This window comes from Podarcis filfolensis (assembly GCF_964270895.1).
Source record: "Podarcis filfolensis genome assembly, chromosome: 16".
Taxonomy (NCBI): domain Eukaryota; kingdom Metazoa; phylum Chordata; class Lepidosauria; order Squamata; family Lacertidae; genus Podarcis; species Podarcis filfolensis.
The window spans coordinates 24026938-24054930 of record NC_139620.1 but is presented as its reverse complement, the minus strand read 5'-3'; the positions used below and the strand labels follow the sequence as shown (position 1 = coordinate 24054930).

The 27993-nt window shown below is 43.4% G+C and overlaps 2 protein-coding genes and 2 long non-coding RNA genes across 5 annotated transcripts in view; 2 read left to right on the top strand and 2 right to left on the bottom strand.

Annotated features, from left to right (window-relative positions):
- SELENOM (selenoprotein M) overlaps window positions 1-21422 on the top strand; it is a 175095-nt gene extending 153673 nt beyond the window's left edge. Inside the window, exon 6 of the transcript XR_014542459.1 lies at window positions 21410-21422. The gene's annotated coding sequence lies outside the window, so the exon portion shown is untranslated. The remainder of the gene's footprint in view (window positions 1-21409) is intronic.
- On the bottom strand, window positions 214-9155 carry LOC310751445. Its single transcript, XR_014542505.1, has 3 exons — window positions 8860-9155; window positions 4057-8823; window positions 214-3640 (listed from the first exon to the last, which is right to left on the bottom strand). It is a non-coding gene; the product is annotated as an uncharacterized lncRNA (long non-coding RNA).
- LOC310751425 lies at window positions 12956-20439 on the bottom strand. The gene is made up of 2 exons (XR_014542483.1): window positions 14844-20439; window positions 12956-14477 (listed from the first exon to the last, which is right to left on the bottom strand). It is a non-coding gene; the product is annotated as an uncharacterized lncRNA (long non-coding RNA).
- Window positions 16960-27993, top strand: part of MORC2 (MORC family CW-type zinc finger 2) — a 49883-nt gene continuing 38849 nt past the window's right edge. For both annotated transcript variants that reach the window (XM_083589865.1, XM_083589866.1), the window contains exon 1: window positions 16960-21045. In XM_083589865.1, the coding sequence (XP_083445991.1) occupies window positions 20978-21045 (68 nt within the window). In that variant the 5' untranslated portion in view covers window positions 16960-20977. The remainder of the gene's footprint in view (window positions 21046-27993) is intronic.

The following is a 27993-nucleotide window of genomic DNA, read 5'->3' as shown; positions in this document are numbered from 1 at the left end:
CCATTCCTTTTGCTGATCCAGAGTGAGGAGCTCCACCTACTGGCTTAGCGGCCATGATGCAGTTCCCAACCACTCATTGCCACTGAGTTTCAGGACGTTTCCAGACTCTGCTGGGTGGGATTCCATCACATGATATTGTGTGTTTTTTAAATGTATTTTTATTAAAGAGTTTCTTGATTTACAAAGGTATGTGCAATGTCTCTCTATCGTATTTTTTCCACCGTGTAACTTTTTTTTCTTACAAATTCGTTTCATTTGTTGAGACGTTAGGAAGAATGGGGGAGAGAGGTGGAAGATGGGTGGGGGTGGGGTGGGGTGGTGATGTTTCTATTTTAATATATGTGGGGTTTTGTGTCAGTGTTGCTTGTGCAGGTTCTCTGCTGCTCACTTGTGTTCCTTTGGTGGCGAGAGAGGTTGGGGTTGGCCTAGGGTGTGGTTGTTCATTTGTGGTGGGCTGTGGTGGTCTTTGTTTTCATGTGTGAGTGGGGTGGGTGGGTGTTTTGGATCAGGTTAGCCATATTGATTTGTATGCTGTTGGTGGGTTTTTGTCATTGTCTTGTTGGGCTGTGTATGTGATAAAGGGGAGCCATACCGGGGTGAAGGCGTCTTCTACTATTTGTCTCCGTATCACATGATATTGTTATAGGAATTCTAAGGTCTCAAATATAGAATAAATGTTGATGATTGCACGAGGTAAACACACATACATAAGTATATAAGCCACATGTCTAAAATAGTACAGGAGAGCAATCCAAAAGCCATCTTGGCTCTCCTAAAGACTAAAAATTTCCTCTGCCTCCTTAATCCCCCTTGCCTGAGACCATGTAGGCAGATAGCAATCAGGGGAAGGTCCTGAAGGGATTCCTCTCCTATATCTATGAACCTCCTTTGTATTGTCATTGTTTGCCCAGATGCTCTGCATTGAGGGATGTATGCTGGCATCCTGATGGTCTTATCAAATGCTAATGTTTTGTGTTAACTGTGTCTGGAACTATGTAAAACTTGCTAAATCTTCAGGAATAGCACACCTTGGCCTGCCTGAGCCACAGCAACCCCACCTTATGAGCGTAGTAATTTCTAACTGTTTGTAGAGGGGATGTCCTTCTTCTCCATGCCAAAACGCAAACGCTTAAAAGAGATGTTTCTTCTGGGCTCTGGGGCTCTCTTGCCTCCTTGCTAGGAGGGGAGGGAGCTCTGTTGCAACAGAAAAATAAAGATCTGCCTTGCTTTCACTGCCTCCTGCCTCCATCCATTCATCTCTGACGGATCATGGACATAGGGGACTCAGTCCCTTGGGGATTTGGGCAGCAAAAGCCAACCACCCCTATTTTTCTTTATCACTGGCAATTTCAGTTTGTGCAATTATAGTGAGTTGGGAGGTATTGCACAACAAACCCACTACCCTAAAGAATCAGACTATCACAGAAGGTGACAGGAAATTGCATTGGATAACACAAGAAGAGAAGAGTCGAGGTAGATCAGGCAGCTGCCCATCTAGTCTAGCATCCTGTTCTCACAGTGGCCAACCAGATGCCATTGAGTGTGTTCTCCTTCTCCATGTATTTGTCCAAAACTCTGTTAAAGCCATCCAATTTGGTGGCCATCACTGCCTCTGTGGCAGCGAGTTCCACAGGTTAACTACGCCCTGCATAAAGTACTTCCTTTTATCTGTCATGAATCTTCCAACATTCATTAAATAGTTTAATATCCAGAGAAGTGCTGTTCGCTGTCCCCCCACATCTCAGAGACCCCAGTGGCTTCAACTAGAAGTAAAGAAACATCATGGGAGGGGTATTTCCAGCTCTCTCACCCTTTGCTCTTTGAAGCCTTCCAAGGAGCTGCTGCAGGAAAGGGACTGTGAGCAGCATCCTTGGAGGGTGTTCTTAGGACTAAGGTGAAACTGTGAAGCTCCCTTGCTATTTTTGCTATTGGATGCTGCTTGCTGTTTAAGTAATATTGTTACATCTATAGTATTGAAATGTGGGGTGTGTTTTTTGGTATGTTTGCTATATTTTTTGTTCTGCTATGCTATTATGAAATGGTTGCTATGCTATTGTTTTATAGTTATTACGTAATCATTTTTGTAGCATTTGAAACGTACCCCAGTTTGTTTGTTGTAAGCTGCTTGGAGGAGTATACAGATAAAATGAAAATAAATGGATAAACGAGCATTTAGTGTCAATGGCCCCAGCACTGTGGAATACTCTCCCAGCAGAGATAGCAGAGACAGCAGAGACCTCCTAGCTGCTAATCATCAAACACATCTCTTGATGTGTGTGTGTGTGTGTGTGTGTGTGTGTGAGAGAGAGAGAGAGAGAGAGAGAGAGAGAGAATTTTAACATTACATCTCTTGTTGACTTTTTACACCGGCTATTTAATTTCCTTTATAGACTTTGTGATATTTTGTATTTTTTCTACGGGGTCAGATGTTGTGCAGGCCCTTGATATTTTATGAGAGTGGATAGTATATAGATAATTTTATAAGTAGGTAATGATGAGGAACCTTAACTGGCCCAAAAATGGGGCATAACGGAGCGGGGTTGGCTCATGCGCACCCCACCAATATGTTGGGGGACAGAGCCCAGGAGCACAACCCCCATACTAACAGGGATTTGTCTGTAAATAAACAATAGCCAGCATCATCTATCCTCCCTGCATGCAATTCAGAGTGAATGTTCAATAAACAGGGTGATAAGGAAAATTCTGGGGTGAGAGACTACTCAACAGCTCAGCTCGTCAGGGTTCAAGTCCCCTGGTGGTCCATGCGGTCAGTAAAAGAAGGAAATTCCAGCTAAGTAATTTGGAGCAAAACAGTGATCAGTAGACTATGCTTTTATTGTTGCGCAACAGGTCCCCACAGGAGTAAGGAACCCCAAGCATGGGGTGACAACTTGCCACAATATCCCAGGAATTCTCATATTCTGTATGAGAATACAGTTCATAAAGCATCATTGTTACATCATCTTTACATCACTAACATGTCACAAAAGGGGAGGGGTACACAGGGGTTACACTACTTCAACCTTGGCAAACATGTCCAGACAAGTCTTTGGTACAAGGTTAGCATAGGCAAAACATGTCCAGGCTCCTCTCAAGTAAAAGGTAAAGGTACCCCTGACCGTCAGGTCCAGTCGCGGCCGACTATGGGGTTGTGGTGCTCATCTCGCTCTATAGGCCAAGGGAGCTGGTGTTTGTCCACAGACAGCTTCTGGGTCATGTGGCCAGCATGACTAAGCCAGTTCTGGCGAACCAGAGCAGTGCACGGAAAAGCCGTTTACCTTCCCCGCCAGTTTGGTACCTATTTATGTACTTGCACTTGATGTGCTTTCAAACTGCTAGGTGGGCAGGAGCTGGGACCGAACAACAGGAGCTCACCCCTGTTGCTCTCAAATACCCACCATCAAAGGACAATAGAGCTCCCTTTGCACACCTATAACCTGGGGCAAGTCTGGCTTTTGGAAACTAACTGCTCAGTAATTGTCACCCCTGGGCACTTCCCTGGGTGGGGTGTGTATACATGTCCTCACGTGTGAGCGATTATGGTGGGAAGTGGCAGGGGAAAGAGTCCTTTTTCCAAGGACAAAATGGTGTTGGAATGGAGGAAATCGACAAAGGGGTTGATTTTATGTGATTTATAAAGCTAGCTGTTATGTACTGAGTTGAATAGGATCCAAACTGCAGCAGTCTGATTGGTCCTAGAACAATAGGATCCAAAAGGCAGCAGTCTGATTGGTCCTAGAACAATAGGATCCAAAAGGCAGCAGTCTGATTGGTCCTAGAACAATAGGATTCAGAATGCAGCAGTCTGATTGGTCCTAGAACAATGCAGCAGTATGATTGGTTGGCAGGAACCACCCAATCATGCTCCAGATAGAAGTGAATCCACAACCTGATTGGCTTACAGTAGAATTCCGGAATTAGCCAATCATGTGCAGCCCATTGTGTAAATAATGTATATAAAGCAGATACTTTGAGGGGACTTTCATTCATTCCTCCTCACCACTATGAGCTGAATAAAGAGCATGAAATCACTTTGCGACTCTGAGTATATTTCACTAGCTATCTTCCCTGAGCTGTCAAGCCAAAAGGATACGTTCAGGCATAATATCTGTAACATTTAACAACTTTAAAGATGTGCCCCACCCTGTAATTTCCGTAACAAGGGCGACTGGAAGCACTCAAAGAACATAAGAAGAGCCCTGCTGGGTCAGGCCAAAGGAGGCTCATCTAGTCCAGCATCCTGTTCTCATCGTGGCCAATGAGATGCCTCTTCTGGGAAGCCTGAAAGCAGAACCCGTGCGCATCAGCGGTGCTCTCCTACTCGCAGTTTCCAGCAACTAGTGTTACTGCCTCTGACCATGGAGGCAGAGCATTGCCTCCATTGTGGCTAGTAGCAATAAGGCAGAGATTGGGTATTGCATACGTTGTCAGACTCCAGCTCCCATCGTTCCCAGGCAGCATGCCCAGTGGTCAGGGATGATGGGAGCTGGAAGATGAGCAAGATCTGGGGAGCCACAGACATTCCCCAACCCTAGTCTAAAGGCTTAACTGCTTCTGACTTGGTATGAGACAGCCTCCTATGATTGGAGACAGGCCATATCTAAGTGGGAGAACATCTGCCTTGCATGGAGAAGGGCCCAGGTTCGATCCCCAAGACATATCCAGGTAGGGCTGGAAGTGCCGCCTTCCTGAAAACCATGGAGAGCTGTTGCCGGTCACTGACAGCACTGAGCCAAGGGGGCCGATGGCCTGACTTCCTGCGCATCCCACAATTTGTATGTTGGCAAGCTGGAATGTGTACAGAGGAGGGTAAATAAGATGATCAATGCTTTAGAAGACAAGCCTTATGAGGAACAGTTGAAGGAGCTGGGTATGTTTAGCCAGGAGAAAGGGAGATTGAGAGGAGATATTGTTATAAGAAAAACTGCTCCATTTCCAGAGCCTGCAAAGAGTCCTTAGTGGGTTCCCTATTGGTAGGAGGCCAACCAGAGTATATTGAGAGGCAAAGTGGCTAGTAAGCCTGATCTTTATTCAAGGAACTGTTGAAACAGGGTCCCCACTCACCACACGCAGGAAGGAGGAGAACCCTGAACAATGGTGTGCAAGCCCTTATATAGACTTTTGAAATTGCCCACCCTGTAGCCCAAGACCACCTCCAAAACATCATACATACATCACAGAAGGTGGCAATCTACAGCAGAAATCACAGAAGGAGGCGGTCTAAAGCAGAAATCCTGCCTGCCACGATACCTGATAATGGTCACTGATTGCATTACCTGGGCAGCCTGGCTATTCATACACAAATACACCCTTAAGACAGGATTTGCAAGCAAAAAAGACAATGGGAAGGCTTTCTCCATTGGCTTTCCTTACTGCAGAGGAATATCTGAGGCCATTGGAAGAGTCAAAATGGCTTCAGGATTGCTCTCCCGGACTATTTCAGACACATGGTTCATATATTTAGATATGTGTGCATTTGTGAACATTTATTCTATATTTGAGACCTTAAAATTCTTATAACAATATGATAGCCACCTTCAAATATCTGAAGGGCTGTCACATGGAAGATGGAACAAGCTTGTTTTCCCCTGCTCTGGAGGGTAGGACTCAAGCCAATGGCTTCAAGTTACAAGAAATGAAATTCTTTCTAAACACTATAATTCTATGATTCTATATACAGTGGTACCTCAGGTTAAGTACTTAATTCGTTCCGGAGGTCCGTACTTAACCTGAAACTGTTCTTAACCTGAAGCACCACTTTAGCTAATGGGGCCTCCCGCTGCTGCTGCGCCACCGGAGCATGATTTCTGTTCTCATCCTGAAGCAAAGTTCTTAACCCGAGGTACTATTTCTGGGTTAGCGGAGTCTATAACCTGAAGCATATGTAACCTGAAGCATATGTAACCCGAGGTACCACTGTATCCACGTTTCTTTGGTCTCCTTCCTGCCATGTCACACCACTTCTAATCATCACTAACTCCACTTCTCCCTCCAGTCTATAATGCAAGATCACAGTTCTGGAGAGCGATGCTTGGCAGGTTCTATGTCTCTCTCTGTCTCCAGCTGTTGTTGTTGTTATTGACCTCAGATGCATGATGAGCACAGCGCAGTGCACATGTGCTTAACCTTTTCTGCCTGTCTTGCAGCTGAGCATTGTCCTCCTTTTCAGGTTCCCTGTTCCCTCCGTTGCCTCTTCCCTCCATGCTCATAAATTTGCAGGCCGGAGACGCAGCTGTGCCCAAGAAAGGAAGGGCAGCTTGGTGGATCAAGAGGGCCAGAGGATGAAAGTGGTCCAAGTTCGGCCCCCCTTCCTGCATCCTGAGACAACACAGGCCCAGCTGTCCAGACATCTTCCTGGCTCTGCTATGAAAGTTTGACAACCCCAAGCCAGCACCCCCTGCCCAGGGCAGACATCACCCCGTGGACAACTGTGTTACGCTGCCAGGGCTGGCTATGAGAACCTGACAAGGAGACAGCAGATAAGCTCCTTTCAGCAGAACGTGAAATATGCAATAAACGTCTATCTGTCTGCATCGGGGAGAGGAGGAAATTGCTTTTCTGAGAGGCAGCGGGAGGGTAAACATACAGGAGTCGTTTGCAGTTTATGAGGACAACCAATTATCTGGTCACCGCAACGCGAAAAGGTTATTGTAGAGTTGGAAAATGTTCAGAACAGGGCAACGCAAATGATCAAGGGGAAAGAGAGACTCCCCTACAAGGAAAAGTTGCAACGTTTGGGGCTTTTGGTGGAGAGGTGACATGATAGGAGTTTATAAGATGATGCGTGCCATGGATAAAATGGATAGAGGGAAGTTTTTACCCTTGGACTCAGCTAGATTGGTAAAGAAAAAGCGTTTTACGACATCCCAAAGGATCAGAAAATACTTTTTTATGTACTCGACGACAGCCACACAGATGTTACTAGCCCAGAGATGGAAAGAAGAAAGAGTGCCTATCAGAGAGGAATGCAAACTAAGCTGTTGGCCTATGCTGAAATGGCAAAACTGACCGGAAAGCTCAGGAACCAAGAAGACAAAAACTTTAAGAAAGAATGGGGAAAATTTATACAGTAATTTATTTAGGAGGCCACTGTAAGCAGACGAAAACATTAGCACGATTCTATTAACACTTGTAATGTAACAAACACTATGGACAATATGAACAGATACAAAATGTAGATTATGAAATAATATGCAATTGAAAATGTTGACAATAGGACCCATGGAGGGGATGGTGGGAAGTCCTGATATTCAGAGAAATCTCTATATATGGATATTTGGTATTATTACAACTTTACATTTGTAAAATCAAATTAAAACAATTTCAAAAAAGAAAAGAAAAGGCATTTTATATGTGTTGTTTATGCGATATAGTACTGTGACACCAGATGGTGTTGTGGAGTCCCATCTTTCCCTACTGGATGTCCCTGTATGAGATTACAACGTGTTTAATTGAATCGCTTCTTTGGCATGTCTAGATCCAGCCCCTCTCTCACGACACCAGAATTCATGGGCATCCAGTGACGCTGAATGTCGGAAAATTCAGGACAAATAAAAGAAATGACTTGTTCACACAGCACATAGTTAATGGAACTCATTCCCATATTCTTCCTTCCTGCAGATTCCAGCAGCTAGTATTCAGAAGCATTAGTGCCCTTGACTGTGGATGTAGAACATAGTCATCGATAGCTTTCTTCTCCATAAATTCATCCAGTTCTCTTTAAAAGCCATCCACGTTGATGGCCATCACTGCCTGCTGTTGGAGGGAGTTCTGTCCATCAAGTATGGACTTCTTCTCCTTAGAGAACACACATGACATGTTGACATATCTGCATATTGCAAAGGGTTCTGGGTATTGTGAGGGCACACACTCAGTTGGCATGGCCCATAGGCCATAAACTAGAGCACACCCAGTGCTCCTCTACTCTTGAATGCAAGCCAACTTTCAGGGCTGTCCTCCATGAGAACCTCATCAGCACCTAGTAAAACTGGGACTCCTCCAAGCACAGTTTGAAAGCCCCTGGAATGAATGAACATGACCCTGAGCATGTGCAGAGTGCACTGTCCTCACCACTGAGGAGCCCCAAATGTCACAAGTTAAGTTAAAATGCCTTTCAGATTCTGTTTCTAGACCAACGAGTCCATGTGTCTCTTTCCCCCCACCTTGGGAATGAAGCCCTGGTTTCCTGGGATTAAGAACCTTCTTCAAAAAGTGCAGCTGTGCACAGATCCTCCTTTCTTTTTGGGTGGTGGTGGAAATATTTAAAAATTTGGAACCGTCTAAAAAGAAATGGACATTCTCCAATAATCCAATGATTATATATATTCCACTGAAGCAAATGTATGCTTATGTTTCGGAGGCTGGAGTAACTCGTTTTGAAGTCATGACATCATCTGCCAAATCCTCCAGGATCTCATCCAAAAAACACCATGAAGTCCCGATCTATGTTTCTCCAGTGTGGTTTGATGTCATCTTTTTTTTTGGGGGGGGGTGAGATGTGCTCTGCTCCTAAGGTTTCCTTCTAAGGAGAGATAATTTTGAAGTTCCAGTGTTTGTCAAAAAAAGAAAGAGATGTCAGCATGCTTCGGTCTGTTCTTGTGACAGAGTACCATCTTTCATGTCAACCAGTCCAGTGTGCAACATAATAGCTTAGTGAGCCAATTTAAGTCTGCAGCTTTATAAGAATCCCCTGTAATTTCCCCTTTAACAGCCGTTCTGGGTCTGCAGCAATTAACAGGAGATTCTGCTAGTCGCTTTTCCATTAGCAGCTTCACCTGCTGATTTCTGCAGCTCAGAACTCGGCTCAAAGCAAAGCAGAGCAATCTGGGTTTTCTTGATTTGGCAATCCTATCAGCAGACACACACGGGTGAGGGAGAAGAGGTGCCTGTCTCCCTTAGACCCTCCCTGTTTTGCTTTAATGAACTAGGAACATAGGGAGCTGTCTTATGCTGAGTGTTCATCCAGCTAGTGTATTATCTACACCGACTGGCAGCAAGTCTCCAGGTATTCAGGCAGGTGTGGTGTCTCTCCCAGCCCTTCCTGGAGGTGCCAGGGAGTGAACCTAGCCCTGAGGTGAGTTAAATGGCTCACTTACTTGCGCCATTTGGATTTGTTCAATTTTTGAAGGCATGTTTTGATACAAACTTTAAAAGACTGCACCAGAAAAAAGCCAATAATAATAATAATAATTTATTATTTGTACCCCGCCCACCTGGCTGGGTTTCCCCAGCCACTTTGGGCGGCTTCCAACAAAGATTAAAAATAAATAAATCAAAATTATGGTGTTCTAGAGCAAAGAAAAAACCTTGTAATGTAAACCACAGCAAGAGACTACCACTGTTAAATCCCACATTAGAACTTGAAGGAAAGCTGCAATTATACTACTCACGGAATGAGACTTCCTCTTGAGTAAATTGGAAAGCATGGAAACAGGCCTACACCACTGATGAGCAACCAGCAACGTTTAACTCTTCTCCTTTAGTCAAAACAAAAAAAAAATTTCCTTCCAGTAGCACCTTAAAGACCAACTAAGTTAGTTCTTGGTATGAGCTTTCGTGTGCATGCTTACAGGAAAAAGCAAGGGGTGAGAAGGTGAAAAATGGCTTTGTCATGTATAATGAGATAAGTAGCTGTATTTCTCAAAGTAGCTGTATTACTACAAAGGAATTTCAGAAATAGACTGGAAAGAGAAGCTGCTGAATTGCAACTCATTACCAAACTTAAAACCATGGAGAGACCTGGTCTGAACAAAGACATTGGATTCTTATCTCATTATACATGACAAAGCCATTTTTCACCTTCTCACCCCTTGCTTTTTCCTGTAAGACCTATTGCAGTCGTTAAGAGTCGTCAACAGGCTCATCACAGCTATCTGCCAATCACCCATTCCCACCACCCTTCTGAGTAATACCCCTCCCCACCTTCTCACTATATAGAAGGATCTGGCAACTTCTGTTTCAGTGTATCTGAAGAAGTGTGCATGCACACGAAAACTCATACCAAGAACTAACTTAGTTGGTCTTTAAGGTGCTACTGGAAGGTAAAAATATTTTTTGTTTTGACTATGGCAGACCAACACGACTACCTATCTGTAACTCTTCTCCTTTAAACTTTTCCCATTCCAGCTGGTCATTATAAGAAAGTGTGACTAAGAATATCTGCCTCACTTTGATTTAGTTTTCCCCTCCTCGCTTTTCCTTCTGTGTTGTCACTTTCCTTCTTAAATATAGTAAGACTGAAGATAGACACTTTTTATTTTTGATCTCCATTAGGTCGTTATCAGATGCCCTTTTAAGGGATGATGGACAAGGTAGAAACACCTTAATACTGTATGTATTTAGGAACAGAGCATTAATGTAAAAAATGTGAAATACGCCACTGCTTTTGTTTAGGAAAGTTTAAATATATGAGAAAGATGCCCCACTAGAATTTATCCTGGCTTTTCTCCTCCCCCAGCCCTATTCTTTTTTTTATGCTGCTGCATTCATCATTATATCAAGGATGGTTTAGTAGAGATTGGTAAGTAAATGGACCAGGGGAACTTCCAAGCCAAGGGCAAACGGAGCTGTAGAAATCTGGCTTCCCCAATCAATAAAGTACAATTCTATACCTTTCTATTGAACTGACTCTCAGGTATCTGCTCAGGATTACAGCCTATGTGCAAATATAAATTTGAGGAAGAAATGTAATATATAAGATGAATTAGGAATGGCACTTGGGATATGCTTTGATACCATCGTCTCTTTGTATTTTCTCTCTGTGTATAGATAGATGAAAAAGAAAGTTTTTATTTTTTTTATGTGGCCTACATTGCCACATAACCTGAATTCCTGGCTGGCCCTAACTGGCTTTTTCACATGTTTCATCATTATAAATATAAAAAGGGGTAAATCAAACATTTGAAGTACAGATATAAATCTTGAACTATTTTCTTCTGCAGGCTGCACATTTTTCTTTTTATAACAGAGGACATAAATATTTTTTCTCAGTTTTTCAATAAACGATTTAACTACGGCATGTCACTTGTCTTCCTAAGAAATGTAAAATGGATCACAAGCAAGTTCCTTAAAATGGAAGTCTTAAAATGGCACTGGAAGCTTCTTTTCACACATTTTTAGAAGGGGACTACGTAAGTTACAAGATATGGCCATAGATTATGGCTACAATTCATGATTTGTCTGAAGCAAGACAAATCATAAGCCTGGGTTCAGACAACATCCTAAATCAAACCATGCCTTAGCCCAAAGAAACATGGCAGCGGCAGGATTGGAGGAGCAAAATTGCCACCATCACCTCTCTTGGGAATCTGCACGTTCACACCAAGCCATGGTAACAAACCAGGGGTTGTATCCAATGTAGCGTTAAGATAAAGTTTCTGAATAGTAGATTCATTCCACTGGCAAAATGAACCTTGTTGCATGAGAAAATGCGCAAGCAGGTTGCTAGTACTTTTGTTGTGCGATACGATTGTGCTATATGTTGCACAACGAATTTCCGCTAGTGCAGCTGTTGCATTGGATTTCTAAGTGTGCAACATTAGAACTCACCTGTTCGCTAGCGCAACAGCCCTTGCAGACAGAGAATGTTTGAAAGCAGCCCAAAGCCTTCTGAACAGCATTATGGTAAAGGAGAAGGCAGGGCTGTTCTACTGACTGTTTAAGGACCAGTTCAGTTTGGCTCTCACTGATGTGTTTCCATCCAGAGGCGTACCTAAGGAGTTGGCGAAACTGGCTTCCGCCACAGGCACAACCCTGGAGGGGCACAAAGATTACCCATCAGACTATGGAGTGCATGACATATATGTGTATAGTGACATAGCAACAATGCGGTAGCAAGATCAAACATGGGAGAAGCTTCCTGCCCTTCTCATGCCACAACACAAAGGCATGCAGTAAAGTGGCTCTTTTGGGGGGCGGGGGGCAATGCTGATATTGCTCCTTGAAAAGGGTAGAAGGTACCTGGTACACTTCTGTTTCCATCATCTACGTAAGAACTTTAAAGAGTTGGTGCTTTCCTGTGTTATAGGAATTTTAAGGTCTCAAATACAGAATAAATATTATTAAATGCACACCACACATATCTAAATATATAAACCATGTGTCTAAAATAGTACAGGAGGGCAACCCTGAAGCCATTTTGACTCTCCCAATGATCTCAAATATTCCTCTGTAGTAAGGGAGACAAATGGGGAAAACCTTCCCACTGTCTTTTCGCTTAGAAATCCTGTCTTAAGGGCGTATTTGTGTATGAATAGAAAGGAGGACACAAGGTGAAGGGGACGACAGAGGATGAGATGGTTGGACAGTGTTCTCAAAGTTACTGAGTTTGACCATACTGTGGAGGCAGTGGAAGGCAGAAGTGCCTGGCGTGCTCTGGTCCAAGGGTCACGAAGAGTTGGACACAACTAAATGACTAAACAACAAGAAGGGTGAGCCTGTGGCCTGGATTCAGGAACTATAGTATTAACCATCACATAAGAATGGCCAAGCTGCCCAGGTAATGCAATCAGTGACCATTATCGGGTATGCTGGCAGAAAGGATTTCTGCTGTAGACCACCTGCTATGATGTGTATATGACGATTGGGGGGTGGTCTTTGGCTAAGTGGGTTGGGCAATATCAAAAGTCTTTTGTTCAGGGTCTCTCCCTCCTTGGAAGGAGAGGAGGGAACTCTGTTGCAACAGAAAAATAAATATCTGCCTTGCTTTCCCCTGGATCCAGTCTCCATCCATTTTTCTCTGACCGATCATGGACTTAGGGGACTCAGAGTCCCATGGGGAGTTGGGCAGCAAAAGCCAAACCCCAATTTTTTACATCACCTTCCTCCTCCTCCTCCTCTCTCTCTCTCTCTATTGTGCCTACTGTAAGCCATACAATTCAGACCTTTTTCCGAATTGATCTGGAAGTTTGTTCTGGAACAGCAGGGTAAAAATGCTCTTTAAAAAATTACAGTGATATTTTATTATTATTTGAACTACTGTTTATTTTAAAAATTCACTTATTTATTTGATTATGACATGTGTATGCTGGTCCATAATAAAGTTCTTTCAACAACTTACAATCGATAAGTTAAAATAAATTTAAAATACAGAGAAATGCAAAACCAATAAAAAAGAGGAAAAACAAACAAAACTCGCTGCACATCAAAAATTAATAAAAGCTAATAAAATCTTATCCCAGGATAGCTTAGAATAACGTAAAACACAAAGATATCAAGTACAAACAAAAGGAAAAAATAACCAAAATGGGAAAATAGAAAATGTTCTAACAGGCAATCATTTAAGATATGAAATATTAAAATGTCTAAGATGAAAACTTCAACCAGGCCTCTGAAAGACAGTAAAGTGGGTGTCCAACAAGATTTAGTGAAGATCTCTCAAAAGTAGTGAGTTTAGGGGACTGGTGAGCTATTGAAGAAATCCTTGCCCATTGGCCATGCAAAGTCAGGGCCAAAGATTTTCCACACCTGGACAAGCGCCTTAATTCTTAATCAGAATGTACAATGTTTCTAACATGCTAGAGCCAGATTGACACGGGCATTCTCAGGGTTGTGGCTGAAGACATTTTGTAAGATTTCTTGGGTAAAACCTCTTTAGTTGCTGGTGGCTTCCTCTGTTCTTAAGACCCCAATAAGCAACAAGATCTCATTAGGCCCAGCTGTGCTATGGAAGTTTAGGGCAGCATCTCAAACTACAGACACTGCCAGTTTTCCACAGCTGGGCTTAAAAACCACTTGGGCTCTTGAAAATCCTGGCCAACTCTGTTTGCCTTCAAACAAAACATTTACAAGCATATAAAAACTAAATATTTGAGGTTCTGATACCAAAGCTCTGAATCATGGAGGGCAGTTAAGATTTCTCCCAGACCCTAAATGGGGAAATTGTTTGGGCAGAGAAGTGCTGTTTGCTATGAATAACGTCCTGTTTAGTGGTGAGTAATTGCAGCCTCCCAAAGGGTGCACTCAACTTTACAGCCGGTGTGTGGGTCACGCAGAAGTAGCCAAGGGTTTTAGGGCGTTACGTTCAAAGCTCAGTTTTAGGTGTCGAGTGCTGGAGATTAGATGCCAAAGAGATGAGAAGACTTTGACCAAAAGGAATAGCAATAATTTTTTTTTAGTTTGGGATATCATGAACAATTTGCAAGCATGCCAAGCTTTTGGAAAGGCAAAAGAGTGCCCCCCCCCCTGCTTACTGGATTTTATTAATCTTAGGAACTCTAGCACACACTGGCTCTTGCAACAGAGGAAAAGATTAAGCAATGGAGCCTCCCCATAGGCTCTTCATAAATCTTCCACTCTCAACTCCCCTTCCTTCTCTAATTCCTATCCTAATAACTTGCATAAGAGAGGAGGCCTGTCAGGGATGGGGTCCTTGTGTAAAGGGCAGGAGGGGAAATGTGCTCCCTCCTACACACCCACAGAGAGAGAGAGAGCTTGAGGTTTTTCTCTTGGTAATTCTGGAAATTACCAGTCGCTTTCCACTTCCTTAAAGGTAAAGGGACCCCTGACCATTAGGTCCAGTTGTGACCGACTCTGGGGTTGTGGAGCTCATCTCGCTTTATTGGCCGAGGGAGCCGGCGTACAGCTTCCGGGTCATGTGGCCAGCAGGACTAAGCCGCTTCTGGCGAACCAAAGCAGCGCACGGAAATGCCATTTACCTTCCCGCCGGAGGAGTACCTATTTATCTACTCGCACTTTGACGTGCTTTCGAACTGCTAGGTTGGCAGGAGCAGGGACCAAGCAGCGGGAGCTCACCCCGTCGTGGGGATTCAAACCGCTGACCTTCTGATCGGCAAGTCCTAGGCTCTGTGGTTTAACCCACAGCGCCACCCGCGTCCCTTTTCCACTTCCTTACCGCCACATTAAAAAATGCAGGGCTGAAGTGTCACAGATGAAAGCACAGACAGGAACTCTCTTCTCCATCCCTGAAGTTCTTGCTCACCGTTAGGAGAGCAATTTCCAACACAGGTGTGGCCCTTTCCAATTGTTATATTTTCCTGTGCAGCCTGGAGGGCTCTGCAGTATCCCTGGGCTGTGTACACACTATAAACTTAATGCACATGACCCAAAGAATCCTGGGAACTGTAGTTTGCCAAAGGTATTGGAGATTGTAGCTCTGTGATGGGTAAACTATAGTTCCCAGGATTCTTTGGGGGAAGCCACGTGCCTTAAATGGGTGTTGTATACAGAACCCTCATCTTGCTGGGGTAGAATGTCACAAAAATAAAGCTTTCGTAGAAGCTGTGGTGCTGTTCTTTCAAACTGCAACAACAGGTAATATCTTGGTTCCGACAGAGTTAACTGTAAATGCATTGTTCTATTGCAAGTGCAGTTTCTTTCCCCATTATTTGTTGTAAAAACCAGCCCTTAGGATTTCATTAATATACCTTAGATGACGCTTGTTAAAGGTACTTTTCATTTCTAAGAACTACGTAAGAACATAATTGATAATAAAAAATGGTTGTGTAGAAACCAAAACTAAAAGCTTTACAGTCAGAATCCAAGCAAGCTTGGGTAAACATTTATGCTTTTAATAGGCATTTAAAGGTCATTAATATCTCAGCCTCTTGAATCAACCGAGGGAGGGCATTCTAGAGAGGGGGGCTGTGCAATGACAAGTCTCCTCAGAAAATCTTAAAATGCTGCTTGGTCAGTGTCGTTATGCCAAGGCACGATTTTTTGGGCCTACAAAAAGTGACAGCAGATTGACTAGGAAAGGCAGAAGAGAAGGTAGTCCATCATGGTAACGGCAGTTGGTGAAATAGAACCTGCATCTTTAATCGAAAAGATTTCAATTTGCTCAGCTTGATAGTTCATCAGGATGTGGGTGTCTGTCAACTGTCCGTAGACTTATCAAAAAATGGCAGGAGGGTGAAAAGCCATCAGTATAAACTGAATTTCTCAGTAGATGATGCTGTATCTTGAATTATGCCGTCATAATCCTGTCAGCCAATGGAAGCAGCTTTCAATCTCCGCTGTTGCCAGGCTAACTTTAAAGTACATTTTCTTGGAAACTTTAATAGCTATGTTAACAATTCTTGTTCCTCTACCTATTGAATGTATAACTGTATGTCAATTACGAGATGGATACTGAAATCTAGGCGTTGAGACACAAATACCCTAACACCTTTCTGTAGCCAGAAATGAGCTTGGTCTGCTTCCAACCATACCCATCCAACTCATTTGGCATAGCTCTGTACAAGTTAGTATATTTCGCTGCAGATCACCCCAAAATACAGACTGGATGATAGTGTAGCTCCTCAAGGTACTGACGTACTGCATTCCTTCTGGTTGTATTTTGGGGTTCTATAAACAGCAGTTCTTACACACAAAACTTGTGTGGTTGTATTTTTTCCATAAGTCTTAAGCAACACCAGCAGTCAACACATACCCCCTTCAGGAATTTGGGCATAAGCTGTAGAAGAGACACACAATATCTAATAGTTTTAAATGACATGTACACACATGAACTTTTAAACTGTAGAATCTGTTTCACCTTCAGCAGCTGCAAATTTTGACTGGGAGTCATCACATCATGCAGTCCCTGGACTGGTCTCTGCAGTGTTCGAAACTCACAAGGAATTTCATTAGCGCAAGCAGTTTCTGAGCTCTAGGTACAGTACTGCCTTGTTTTTTGGTCTTCAGAGGACTAGACCATATGAAAAATAGAAGATTTTAGCTGCAGTTCATTTTCATCTTTGTATTCTTATAAAAAAGCATGCTTAAGACATTCAGTTGTTGTACCCATAACCTAAGCTTAAGGTGCCATTTAGCTCCCAGCTTTCATATCTCTGTTTCCAACACTGGGTGTCTGGAAACAGTGGCGAGATGAATGAGGAAAACAAAGCTGAGTTTCAATTCTGGGCAAAACAGAGGTACTGAGGATGTGTGGTTTCCATGTCTGAGAAAATGGTAACTTGTCTACCCTGGATGGGGTTGCATTCCTCCTAGAGGTTTGCAGGCTGGGTGTACTTCTGGATCCAGCTTTGACACTGGAGGCCCGGGTAGCTTCATTGGCTAGTTGCACCAGTTATAGCTGGTAAAACAGCTATGGCCTTTCCTGGGTCAGGAAAGCTTGGTCACAGTAGTTCATGTAGGTTACTTCAAGATTGGATTACAGTGGTACCTCAGGTTAAGTACTTAATTCGTTCCAGAGGCCCCTTCTTAACCTGAAGCGCCACTTTAGCTAATGGGGCCTCCTGCTGCCACTGCACGATTTCTGTTCTCATCCTGAAGCAAAGTTCTTAACCCAAGGTACTATTTCTGGGTTAGCAGAGTCTGTAATCTGAAGCATATGTAACCCGAGGTACCACTGTGCTGCAATGGACTCGTATCAGCTTCCCTAGCACATAATCCAGAAGCTGTAGTTAGTGCAGAATGCTGCAGCATTCTGACAGGATTGAGACTATGCCAGCATATAACAGCTCTGCTCAGAGACATGTAAAGGACCCCTGACAGTTAAGTCCAGTCGCAGATGACTCTGGGGTTGCAGTACTCATCTCACTTTACAGGCTGAGGGAGTCAGCGCTTGTCCGCAGTTTTTCTGGATCATGTGGTCAGCATGACTAAGCCACTTCTGGCGCAATGGAAAACTGAAACCAGAGCAGCACATGGAAACGCCATTTACCTTCCCACCGAAGCGGTACCTATTTATCTACTTGCACTTTTTGGTGTGCTTTCAAACTGCTAGGTTGGCAGGAGCTGGGACCGAGCAACGGGAGCTCACCCCATCGTGGTGATTCGAACCGCCAACCTTCCAATCGGCAAGCCCAAGAGGCTCCATGGTTTAGACCACAATGCCACCCGCATCCCTTCAGAGACCTGTACCAGCTGCCTATTTGACAAGTTCAAATTGTTACCAGTTGCCAAGTTCAAGTGTTACTATTAGTATATACAGCCAGTAACACCTTGGGACCAGTTTACTGTGAGATTGACTTACCCCATATATGTCCCCTCAACTAATTCAAAATGCAGAACGGGCACTGTTACAAGCAGTACAATAATACTCATTCCACATTCGTAAGAAATCAGTCTTTATAATCCAGTTACAGGGATGCTTTATATGCCCTAAAGATAGAAATAGGTCCTATGCTTTGTGTATGTTCTTAAGCTTAGCGTTATTTTTTAATTACAGGCAACAACAGATTTACACTTGTTCAGTAGCTGCACAACTTTGCACATAACGATGACCTGGAAGTGGCTGGAAAAGGAGATATAATGCGGGGCAGGAGCATAGGTTTATGCATGTTCTGCAGTCTCACGCAATGACCCAAAATGCAACCCCCACACAAATTGGGGACTGCCTGTATTGAGTATTTTGATTTTCAGTCCCAGAGCTGTTCTCAAAGCGACTCAACATGGGTACTGTCAACAAATGTAGACAGTAATGACCTCAATTATGAAAAATAACCAAAGCATTAAAAGTGATTATAATCAAGATTTTCAAGAAGCCTGAGAAAATGAAAAGATCCTCTGAAAGGTATCAGTGCCAGGCACGTCTCACAGGAGAGAGTATTCCAAGACTACAAGCTGCAATGCCAAGTTCAAAGAATAGACAAGAAACTTAATATGCTATTTGTTAGCAGATTAAAAAAACTCTTAACTTGAAATCTAGTTCTTCACATATAGGTTCTCAGCCCACAAACTTTAAATTTCTTCATGAAGCCACCTGGAGTCTTTGCATATTCTTGGATATAAAACGAAAGGCTTCTTGGATGAACAGATGTGTCAAATTCTTCTGCTGTCTTTTATGGGTGGGTGGTCCAGAAGTTCCGCAGTCATGCAGTCCATCAAGTGAGAGCCAGTTTTCAGTTCAAATTATTTTATTATATTGTACATCCTTGAATACACAGTTAGCCTTTTGTTCTTTCACAAGATGCAGAGCCTCAAGAATAAAACTGGATATAGGTCAATGATCTAATGTAGCTTACACCAACATTCTAAACATGTTTGACAGTGGTACATCTTATGCTAAATCTTTTAAAAAATCCATCCTAATTCTTCCTGTGATGTCTACACCACTGGGAAAATTTACTTACCTAGTTTTGCTACAAGCATATTTTCCAGCTTTTCCGAATGTATTTTTTTCCTGGAGTCATTCACACACAGAGTGATTTCCCCCTCCTTTTCTGAACTCTCTTTCAGCATGTATCTTTCCAATATATTTCAGGTGCTCTCAAAGTGGTGAAAACAATTTGCTGCCAAATTCATTTGTAAAACATTCATTTCTCAATTTATTAAAAAACAAGAGGCAAAAAACAGACCAGTTTCTCTAACACAATTCAAATGTGAAAAAACAGGCAAAGGTATAAAATGTCCTTTGAGCTAAAATTCCACACCTACTCAACTTTTTTATTTTTTGCTATTTAGCATTTCTACTATTAAACATGACAACACTTCTGACAGTTCTTAGCATAGAGACTCCAACCCAATACTTACTATTTCAATTAGCAGATTCAACTCTCCCTACTACTTTTCCTTTATGTCTCTTTGTAGCCATTTTGCAGTAAGAAACTGGCCGATTGTTCTGAACTATGACTGTTCTCCGAGAAAGGTTGATGCCATTATCTAGTCAATATTTTGTTCCTTAAGTGTTCTGGAATAGCTGGCAAGCAGATGAAAGCAACTCGAGAAAAAGCACACTACTTTAATTCCAAGGACGACACAGAAACAGATGGATATTTTAATACCAAGTGCGACACGAGAACGTTAACCAAATACTATTCTTCTGAACTTTAAGAGCACACAGAGTCCTATAAAAGGTGTTGAAATTCACCTTGAAAAAACCAAGTCATCTTTAATGACATTTAATTAGGCACGGAAAATATATGAACTCGAGTTTTTTACACAAAACAACAGGAAAAAGTACATTCACCCATCTAAAAATAAGGCTCGGGGGGGGGGGGTGAACCCCCTGAGAGAAAGGAGGCGATAATTGAGAGAAAGACGCCGCCGACGCCATTTTAAATCGCCGTCTTCTTCATGTAGCCGATTAGGAAAATGGCTTCTGGGCGAAGCAGCGCGGCTTTGGAATGACGAGGACGCGCGCCCTGGTCCGAGGGAGAGCGGGAGGAAAGGGGGAGAAGGAGGGTCCCAGTCGTCAATCGGGAGAAGGGGGAAAGGGGAAAACAGCGCGCGCTCTCGCACCTCGCTCGACTGACGATCCCGTGAACGCCGCATCGAGGCTTCTATGTACACTGCGAACCGTCTGAGGGAAAAACCCACAGAATTTCCCAATGCGCAGACGCAGCAATCTACCGCCCCGCCTCTCCCCCAACGGTTTAAAACGGTCACGCGGGCGGGGGGGAGGGAAGGAGAGAAGAATGCGTCCGGAAGCGGTGGGGGAAGGGAAGGGAAGCCGCTTTATTTCACTACCTCACGCGGTGCAAACAGCGCCGTCGGGACACGCAGCGCTCATCCGCTGTCGTTCTCTCTCGACTCCCCTCCCCTCTCTGTGTCGTGGTGCCAAGCCTTAATTGTCACGTGGGGCGCCGCCGCCCAATGGCGGGGAAGCGGCGGCGGCGGCTCGCTTCTCCGCCTTTCCCTCAGCGCAGTGTGTGAGGGAAGGCGAAGCCGTGTAGCGAGGGAAGAGGCGGAGGGCGGGAGACGTGGTGAAGGAACAAAGGACGGCGCCCGTCGGCGGGTTCTCTTCATAGGCATATTGCGATAAAGAGGAGAACGAACGAACGCACGCGGGCGGAGGTTGACGGCCGTTGGCGGCGTCGGGAGCGAAAGGGGAACGAGCACGACGAAAGAAGCTCAGGGGCGAGCAGAAGGGGGGAAAGAAGAAGATAAATACGGGTGGGCCGGGGGGAGCCACTGAGGGCGCTCTTACGCGCGCCTGTCAGTAGGCAAGCTTTTATAGCTTCGTTAGTGAAGAAAAGTGGTGGTCAGGGCGGTTGGGTCGCCTCAAGCTTGTTTTTCCCTCACGCCTGAAAATTGGCGGGAGGGGTGTGGGCGGGGCGTCGACTTTATCAGCGTCATGGCGTTCAGCAATTACAGCAGCCTTCAGCGTGCTCAACTGACCTTCGAGTATCTGCACACCAACTCGTGAGTAGGAATGGAGGTTGTGGGGCTCGGTGTAGCTGTAGGCGTTCTCTTTTTCACTGCTTCTTGCACGTTGGCAGCAGCTGCTAATCCAGGAAAAAAACCCACGAAACGGTAATTGGATTCCCTGGAAAGGAACGAAAGCTGAGCATCGTCGCCGTTGGGAAGAAAGAAAAATGCTGGGGAAAATTGAGCAAGGAAGGAACAGTGCGTGATATGACAGTAAAAACGGGGCATTCAGTGAAACTGAAGCACAGATGGAAAATATGTTTACCCACAACTTGCCTGTGGAATTTTTGCTGCTCAGAAGAGCAACAGACGGTTCAACCACGCTTGAAATGAACGTAGCAAAATTATGAAAAGGAAGAATGTTAGTATATTTGCATATTCTCTGCATTTTAATGTGTTGGAGACTTGTCCCTGGCATTGTTCGTGAATTCGAAGAAACTGGGAAGATTAATGCAATGTTGAAAGGTTTGATCTGCCACCTTGATTCAAAGTGGAGTCCATAAATTTAACTATATAATATGCTTGTAGAAACGTTTGTCTAGTTTTGGGGCAATTTTTCTTCATTTTGACAATTGTGCAGAAAGCTTGGCTTTTGATTTTCATGTTACAGATAGCCTTCTCAGTGATGATGAATACCTTTTAGTTAGAGAAGACTGTTATAGTGACAGATAATCAGGGAGGGAATGGTACTATAGTACCAGCCAATATTCTTGATCTGTATATATGTCTCTCAGAAAATGGGCATCATTCAGCCTGCAGTATGATTTTGTCCAGTGCCTATAACCCTGCTGGTTCTTAGAAATCCCACCAGGATTGGACTTCATTGAAGGAAGGCATGCAGTAGGAAATTATTTGGTTTTTTCTTCACCACAGGGTTGTCTTTTGTTGGAACTGGAAGGTACAACACTACCTCTCCCCAAGTACAAGCTAGGTTCATCATAGTGTTGAGTCTGCAGCTTTAAAAATTCTTGCTATCTATTCCATAATATAGGAATGGAAGAAGATACAGCTAGCCCTTGAGAGAGATCAGCAGCACATGGGCTGAAGAATGGCTGACATAATCATCCTCCCAGACTTTGCAGTGGCACTGTGGTCTAAACCACAGAGCCTCTTGGGCTTGCCGATTGGAAGATTGGCAGTTCGAATCCCCGTGATGGAGTGAGCTCCCGTTGCTCTGTCCCAGCTCCTGCCAATCTAGCAGTTCGAAAGCACACCAGTGCAAGTAGATAAATAGGTACCACTGTGGCGGGAAGGCAAATGGCGTTTCTGTGCACTCTGTCTTCTGTTGCACCAGAAGCAGATTATTCATGCTGGTCACATGACCCGGAAAGCTGTCTGTGGACAAATGCTGGCTCTCTTGGCCTGAAAGCGAGATGAGTGCTGCAACCCCATAGTCACCTTTGACAGGACTTAAATGTCCAGGGTTCCTTTATTTTACCTACAGTCTTGAATCTTCAGCTTTTAAAATTCTTGCTACCTATTCCATAATATATGAATGGCAGAAGATACAACTAGCCCTTGAGAGAGATCAACAGTCCATCCAGGGCACATGGGCTGAAGAATGGCTGACGTCATCATTCTTCCAGACTTTGCAGCTACCAGAGAGTCACTAGCTGGACTTGTGTGACATCAGCACCAGAGTGAGAGAAAGCGCTGCCCCCTTGGCAGCTGTAGCAACAGATCTCTGGCAGTTCACTGGGTTTGCCACTTGGCCCAAAAGAGAGATCAGCAGTACAGCTTGGACACATGTGCTTGTATAAAGGCTGACATGACATCTTAATCATCCCAGCCCTTTGTTGGGATCACTGCTACCAAGAGAGAGCCCAGGAGCATATGGCTAACTTTCTCCATCCCCAGCATTTAGTAGCACCATATGATGGAATTTCTCTAACTTTATTGATTCTTGTAAGAGACTAAATTATTATTATTATTGAAAATGATTTTAAGCTGCTCTGGATACTTCATAGCCAGATGTGAGATAATAAACAAACTGAAATATGTACAACAGGTTCAGCTATTTTAAGCACAGTTAAGTGTTTCCCAAGCTAGTTTGGAGACTGAATTTGTCTTGAATTTCCATTTTTTATGATAAAATTTAGCAAAGTTATTGGAATTGGCTTAGTTTACCAGTTTATATGATGTATATTATAATGGGACTGGGAACCTCTGCATATCAACACTACAGATTTTTAATAATCAAGATTATATTGTATTGTGTACAGACTAGGATTCAACATGTACTTTGATGTGTTGGCAGACAATGAGTAGTTTGGTAAAATAGGTGACTTGAACTAACAAAATAATCCAAAGCACAGATGCTCCATCTATGAAAGCAACACTGTTTTGGAATGAAATTGCAAGATTTTCAATTTATAAGAAATCAGATAATAGCAATATCTATTGTATTGTGACAAAGTGACATATCAAATGGCACCTTAAGCCTAGGTTACGGTTGCCACAACATAATGTTTAGTCACATTTTTTTACATGCTTTCTTAACAATTTAATCACACATTCTACCAATTGGAAGGCATTACAAAGGATAGAAATTTTGCTTTGTATTCAACAAAGGAATGAATCTGGTAGGCAAAATCACAATATTTATTTTACTTTCACACTGCAACACCAGCCAGCTGGCTCGTGCAGCATGCAGCCAGATGGTGAAGATGTCAGTCACCATACCTGTGACAAGACTTCTCAAATGGTCGCAAGTAGACCATTCTCAGTCAAAATGTACCTGCTGAACGGGGAATTTTGAACACTGCTTAGAATTATAGAATTGTAGAGTTGGAATCTCAAGTAGATCATACAGGACAGATGGTTATCCAACCTCTGATTAAAAACCTCCAGTGAAGGAGAGTTCACAACCTCCCAAGGGATTCTGTTCCACTGTCAAACAGTTCTTACTGTTAAAAAGTTCTTCCTGGTGTTTAGTTTGAATCTCCTTTCTTGTAACTTGAATCCACTGGTTTGGGTCCTACCCTCCAGAGTAGGAGAAAACAGGCTTGCTCCATCTTCCATGTGACAGTGCTTTACATATTTGAAGATGACTACTGTATCTCCTCTTAGTCATCTCTTTACCAGGTTAATCATACACAATTCTCTCATCCATTCCTCATAAGGCTTGGTTTCCAGTCCCTTGATCATCTTGGTTGCCATCCTTTGCAATATCATTAAATGATGGTGCACAGAGCTGCATACAGTACTCCAGGTTTAGTCTGACCAAGACAGAACAGAGCAATACTATTGCATCCCTTGATTGAGACACTATACTTCTGTTGATGTATCACACTGTTGACTCATGTTAAGCTTGTGGTCTACTAAGATCCCTGAATCCTTTTCATGTGTACTGGCAAGACAGGTAAAAAGGTAAAGGACCCCTGACAGCTAAGACCAGTCATGAACGACTCTGGGGTTGTGGCGCTCATCTCACTTTACTGGCCGAGGGAGCCGACATTTGTCCGCAGACAGTTTTTCCAGGTCATGTGGTCAGCATGACTAAGCTGCTTCTGGTGAAACTTTGACGTGCTTTCGAACTGCTAGGTTGGCAGGAGCAGGGACTGAGCAACTCCCCGTTGTTGGGATTTGAACTTCTGACCTTTCGGTCGGCAAGCCCTAGGCTCAGTGGTTTAGACCACAGTGCCACCCGCGTCCCAAGACAGGTATCTCCCATCTTATATTGGCTATCCCTCCTAGTCTGCTGTCATCTACAAGTTTCCTTAGCATCTCCGTAATAGCTTCATCTAAGATGTTAAAAAGATGTTGAACATGAACAGGTCCAGGACAGAACCATGCGGCAGCCTACTTAACACTTTTTTCCAGGATGATGAGGAAGCTTTAGTACTCTGAATTCAGTCAGTCAACCAGCTGCAAATCCACCCAACAGTTACCTTGTCCAGTCCACATTTTACCAGCTTCTCCGCAAGAATATCATGGGTGACTTCGTCAAAAGCCCTACTTAAATCAAGATTCACTTCATCCACAGCATCCCCTGATGTAACATTATCAAAAGCATGTAACATCAAAAAGAGAAATGAGATTTGTCTGGCAAGACTTTGTTTTTGAGAAACCTATGCTGACTTCAGTAATTACAGCATCCTTTTATAAGTGCTGACAGACTAGCTGTTGAACTACCTGTTCTAGGATCTTTCCTGATATCGAACTCAAGCTTACCCATTGGTCTTCTCCCCTCCCTCCCCCCCTTTGAAGATGGGAACTGAGAAATAATCCTCAGGAACACTGATAGGGAGAAATTGCCCAGGGTGTGATCCAGCAGGGAGAAAACCTAGCTGAGAAGTAGTAACGATCTATCTGAGATAATGACCTATCTGAGAGGCTATCTGAGATAATGATAATTTAGGTCCATGTGCTTGTTTCTTTATTGCATATTCAGTTTTGCATTATGCAAAACTCTGGGTAGAGGCATTTGCACGTTGCTGAGTTACTGGAGTAGATGACACCTTGATAGAAAGTAGGGATGAGAAAGCACAACTTCCCAACAGGCAGATGGAACAGTATGTTCTTGTGGAAAGCTAATCCTGTCTCTTCAGTGGTGTGGGTGGATGTCTTTCATAATTGAATTCATCTGTACTGTTTCTCAAAGAGGTTTAATGTGCCTGTTGCTTGCTCATGATCATCTTTGTTTTATAGAGTTTGGGTGTAATCTTCGACATCTCCCTTTCCATGGAGGCGCAGATTGCATCTATAACAAAGGCGGCATTTTTCCATCTCCGCCAAGCTAAGCAGTTGGCTCCTTACCTCTCTCGCCCTGACCTAGCCACTGTGATCCACGCGACGGTCACCTCCAGACTGGATTATTGTAACTCGCTCTACATGGGGCTGCCCTTGAGACTGACCCAGAAACTCCAGCGGGGCAGAATGCTGCAGCGAGACTCCTTACGGGGTCCTCGCTGCGAGATCACATTCACCCGGTGCTATACCAGCTGCACTGGCTTCCGGTGGAGTACAGGATCAGGTTTAAGGTGCTGGTTTTAACCTTTAAAGCCCTATATGGCCTAGGACCCTCGTACCTACGGGACCGCCTCTTGGTATGACCCACAGAGAAACTTACGGTCTTCAAATAAAAACATCTTGAAGGTCCCAGGCCACAGAGAGGTTAGGCTGACCTCAACTAGAGCCAGGGCTTTTTCGGCTGTGGCTCCTATCTGGTGGAACACTCTGTCACAAGAGACTAGGGCCCTGCGGGACTTGATATCTTTCCGCAGGGCCTGCAAGACAGAGCTGTTCCACCAGGCCTTTGGCCAGGGCACAGCCTGACTCCCTCCCTCGGCAACCTTCGCGGAGCTCTGGCCCAATGGTTGCCAGTGGCTTGATTTGAATTAATTTTATAATGAATGATTTTAGAGTGTTGTTTGTGTTGTACTTTTGTACTGTTTTATTGTTGTTAGCTGCCCTGAGCCCAGCTTCGGCTGGGGAGGGCGGGATATAAATAAAAATTATTATTATTATTATTATTATTATTATTATTATTATTATTATATCTGCTTTTAATTACTTTGATGTAAGCAAGTATTGCCTATTTGAGTCCTACAAGGACATAGTTTCTCAGAGAAAAGAGATCTTATTAGTTAGATACTTAGTTCTGGATTTTAACCTGGAGACAGTAAAAACAAACCTCACTTAATTGATGTAATATTTAAGGCTTGTTTTCACATATGATTTTGTTATTTTTAAAACAAAATAGTAAAAGTACTGGTCCTTCTGTTGCCAAAATGTTGCAGTCTGTGCACAATAACAGTACAGTGCCACAGTTGCTTGTCGAACTTAATCAGTTCTGGCAGTTTGTTCGACTCCCAAAACTGTTCGAAAACCAAGGCATGGCTTCCAATTGGCTGCAGGAGCTTCCTGCACTCAATTGGAAGTGGCGTCAGACTTTCGGCTTCTGAAAAATGTTCGCAAACCGGAAGACTCCTGGGTTTGTGGCGTTTGGGAGCCAATTTGTTCGGGAGCCAAGCCATTTGAGTACCTAGGTACCACTGTATTAGTAGAAGCTAAAGGAGAGGGTGGGGGACTTTAAGGGGCAGAGGACAGCCCAATGAGGACTTCATGTTTCGTGTCAACAGAATGATTGCTGTCTTGAAGAGGAAAATTACAAAATATGGAAGAAGAAGGAATAGAGCCAAGCGTATTGGAAAATGGCATGGCTGAGTTAACACCTTGAATATGAGTATTAAGCACTGCCATCATTTGTTGCAGGTCCAACTGATGTGGATATGAATGCCTGTAGTATGTGTACTGTTGAACCTTCATGTTGTAGTTTGTCTTTCACTTGAAATAGTGTTACTCAACCAAGGCACATCTGGATAATTTTACCTTACATTTGCTGATGGGGAGAAAAGAATTGGAGAATTCCCATGCCAACACCATAATTTTGTGTATAGGCAAACATGTTCAGACCTGCCAAGATACTGAACTTTTCCTAAGAACTAAATTGCTTTCAGGACTCGAGAATTCTTGCTCTATAATACTTCAGAAATAAAAATATTGTGGCAACTTTGAAGACAATGTATTGGAATTACTGCATGTGTTTGGATGGCCTAGATGAGAATGTGTTTGGATGTCCTAGATGAGAAGAAATGTCAAGAAAATAATGTTTTTGCTTGTTTATTATGTGATATGAAACTAATATTTCAGCTGTTGAAAACTTTACAATTGCCTTTGTATTTAAATTCTGTAAGGTGATGCCGAAAAGTCATAGAGTAAACCCACTGAAAAAATTATTTCAGAGGGTTTACTGTGAATTTGACTTTGATATTGCTCTTTATTCTCTACTTATGAAGCATATTTGTGAATAATGATGCAGTATACTGAAAAGTTAATACGGTTTAGTCCCAAACAGGTCAATGGAACCATTGTTTCAATTATTCTGACAAATATCTCAAAGCCAATAAACTAGTCAAACATCTTCAAAACTTTCGTGCA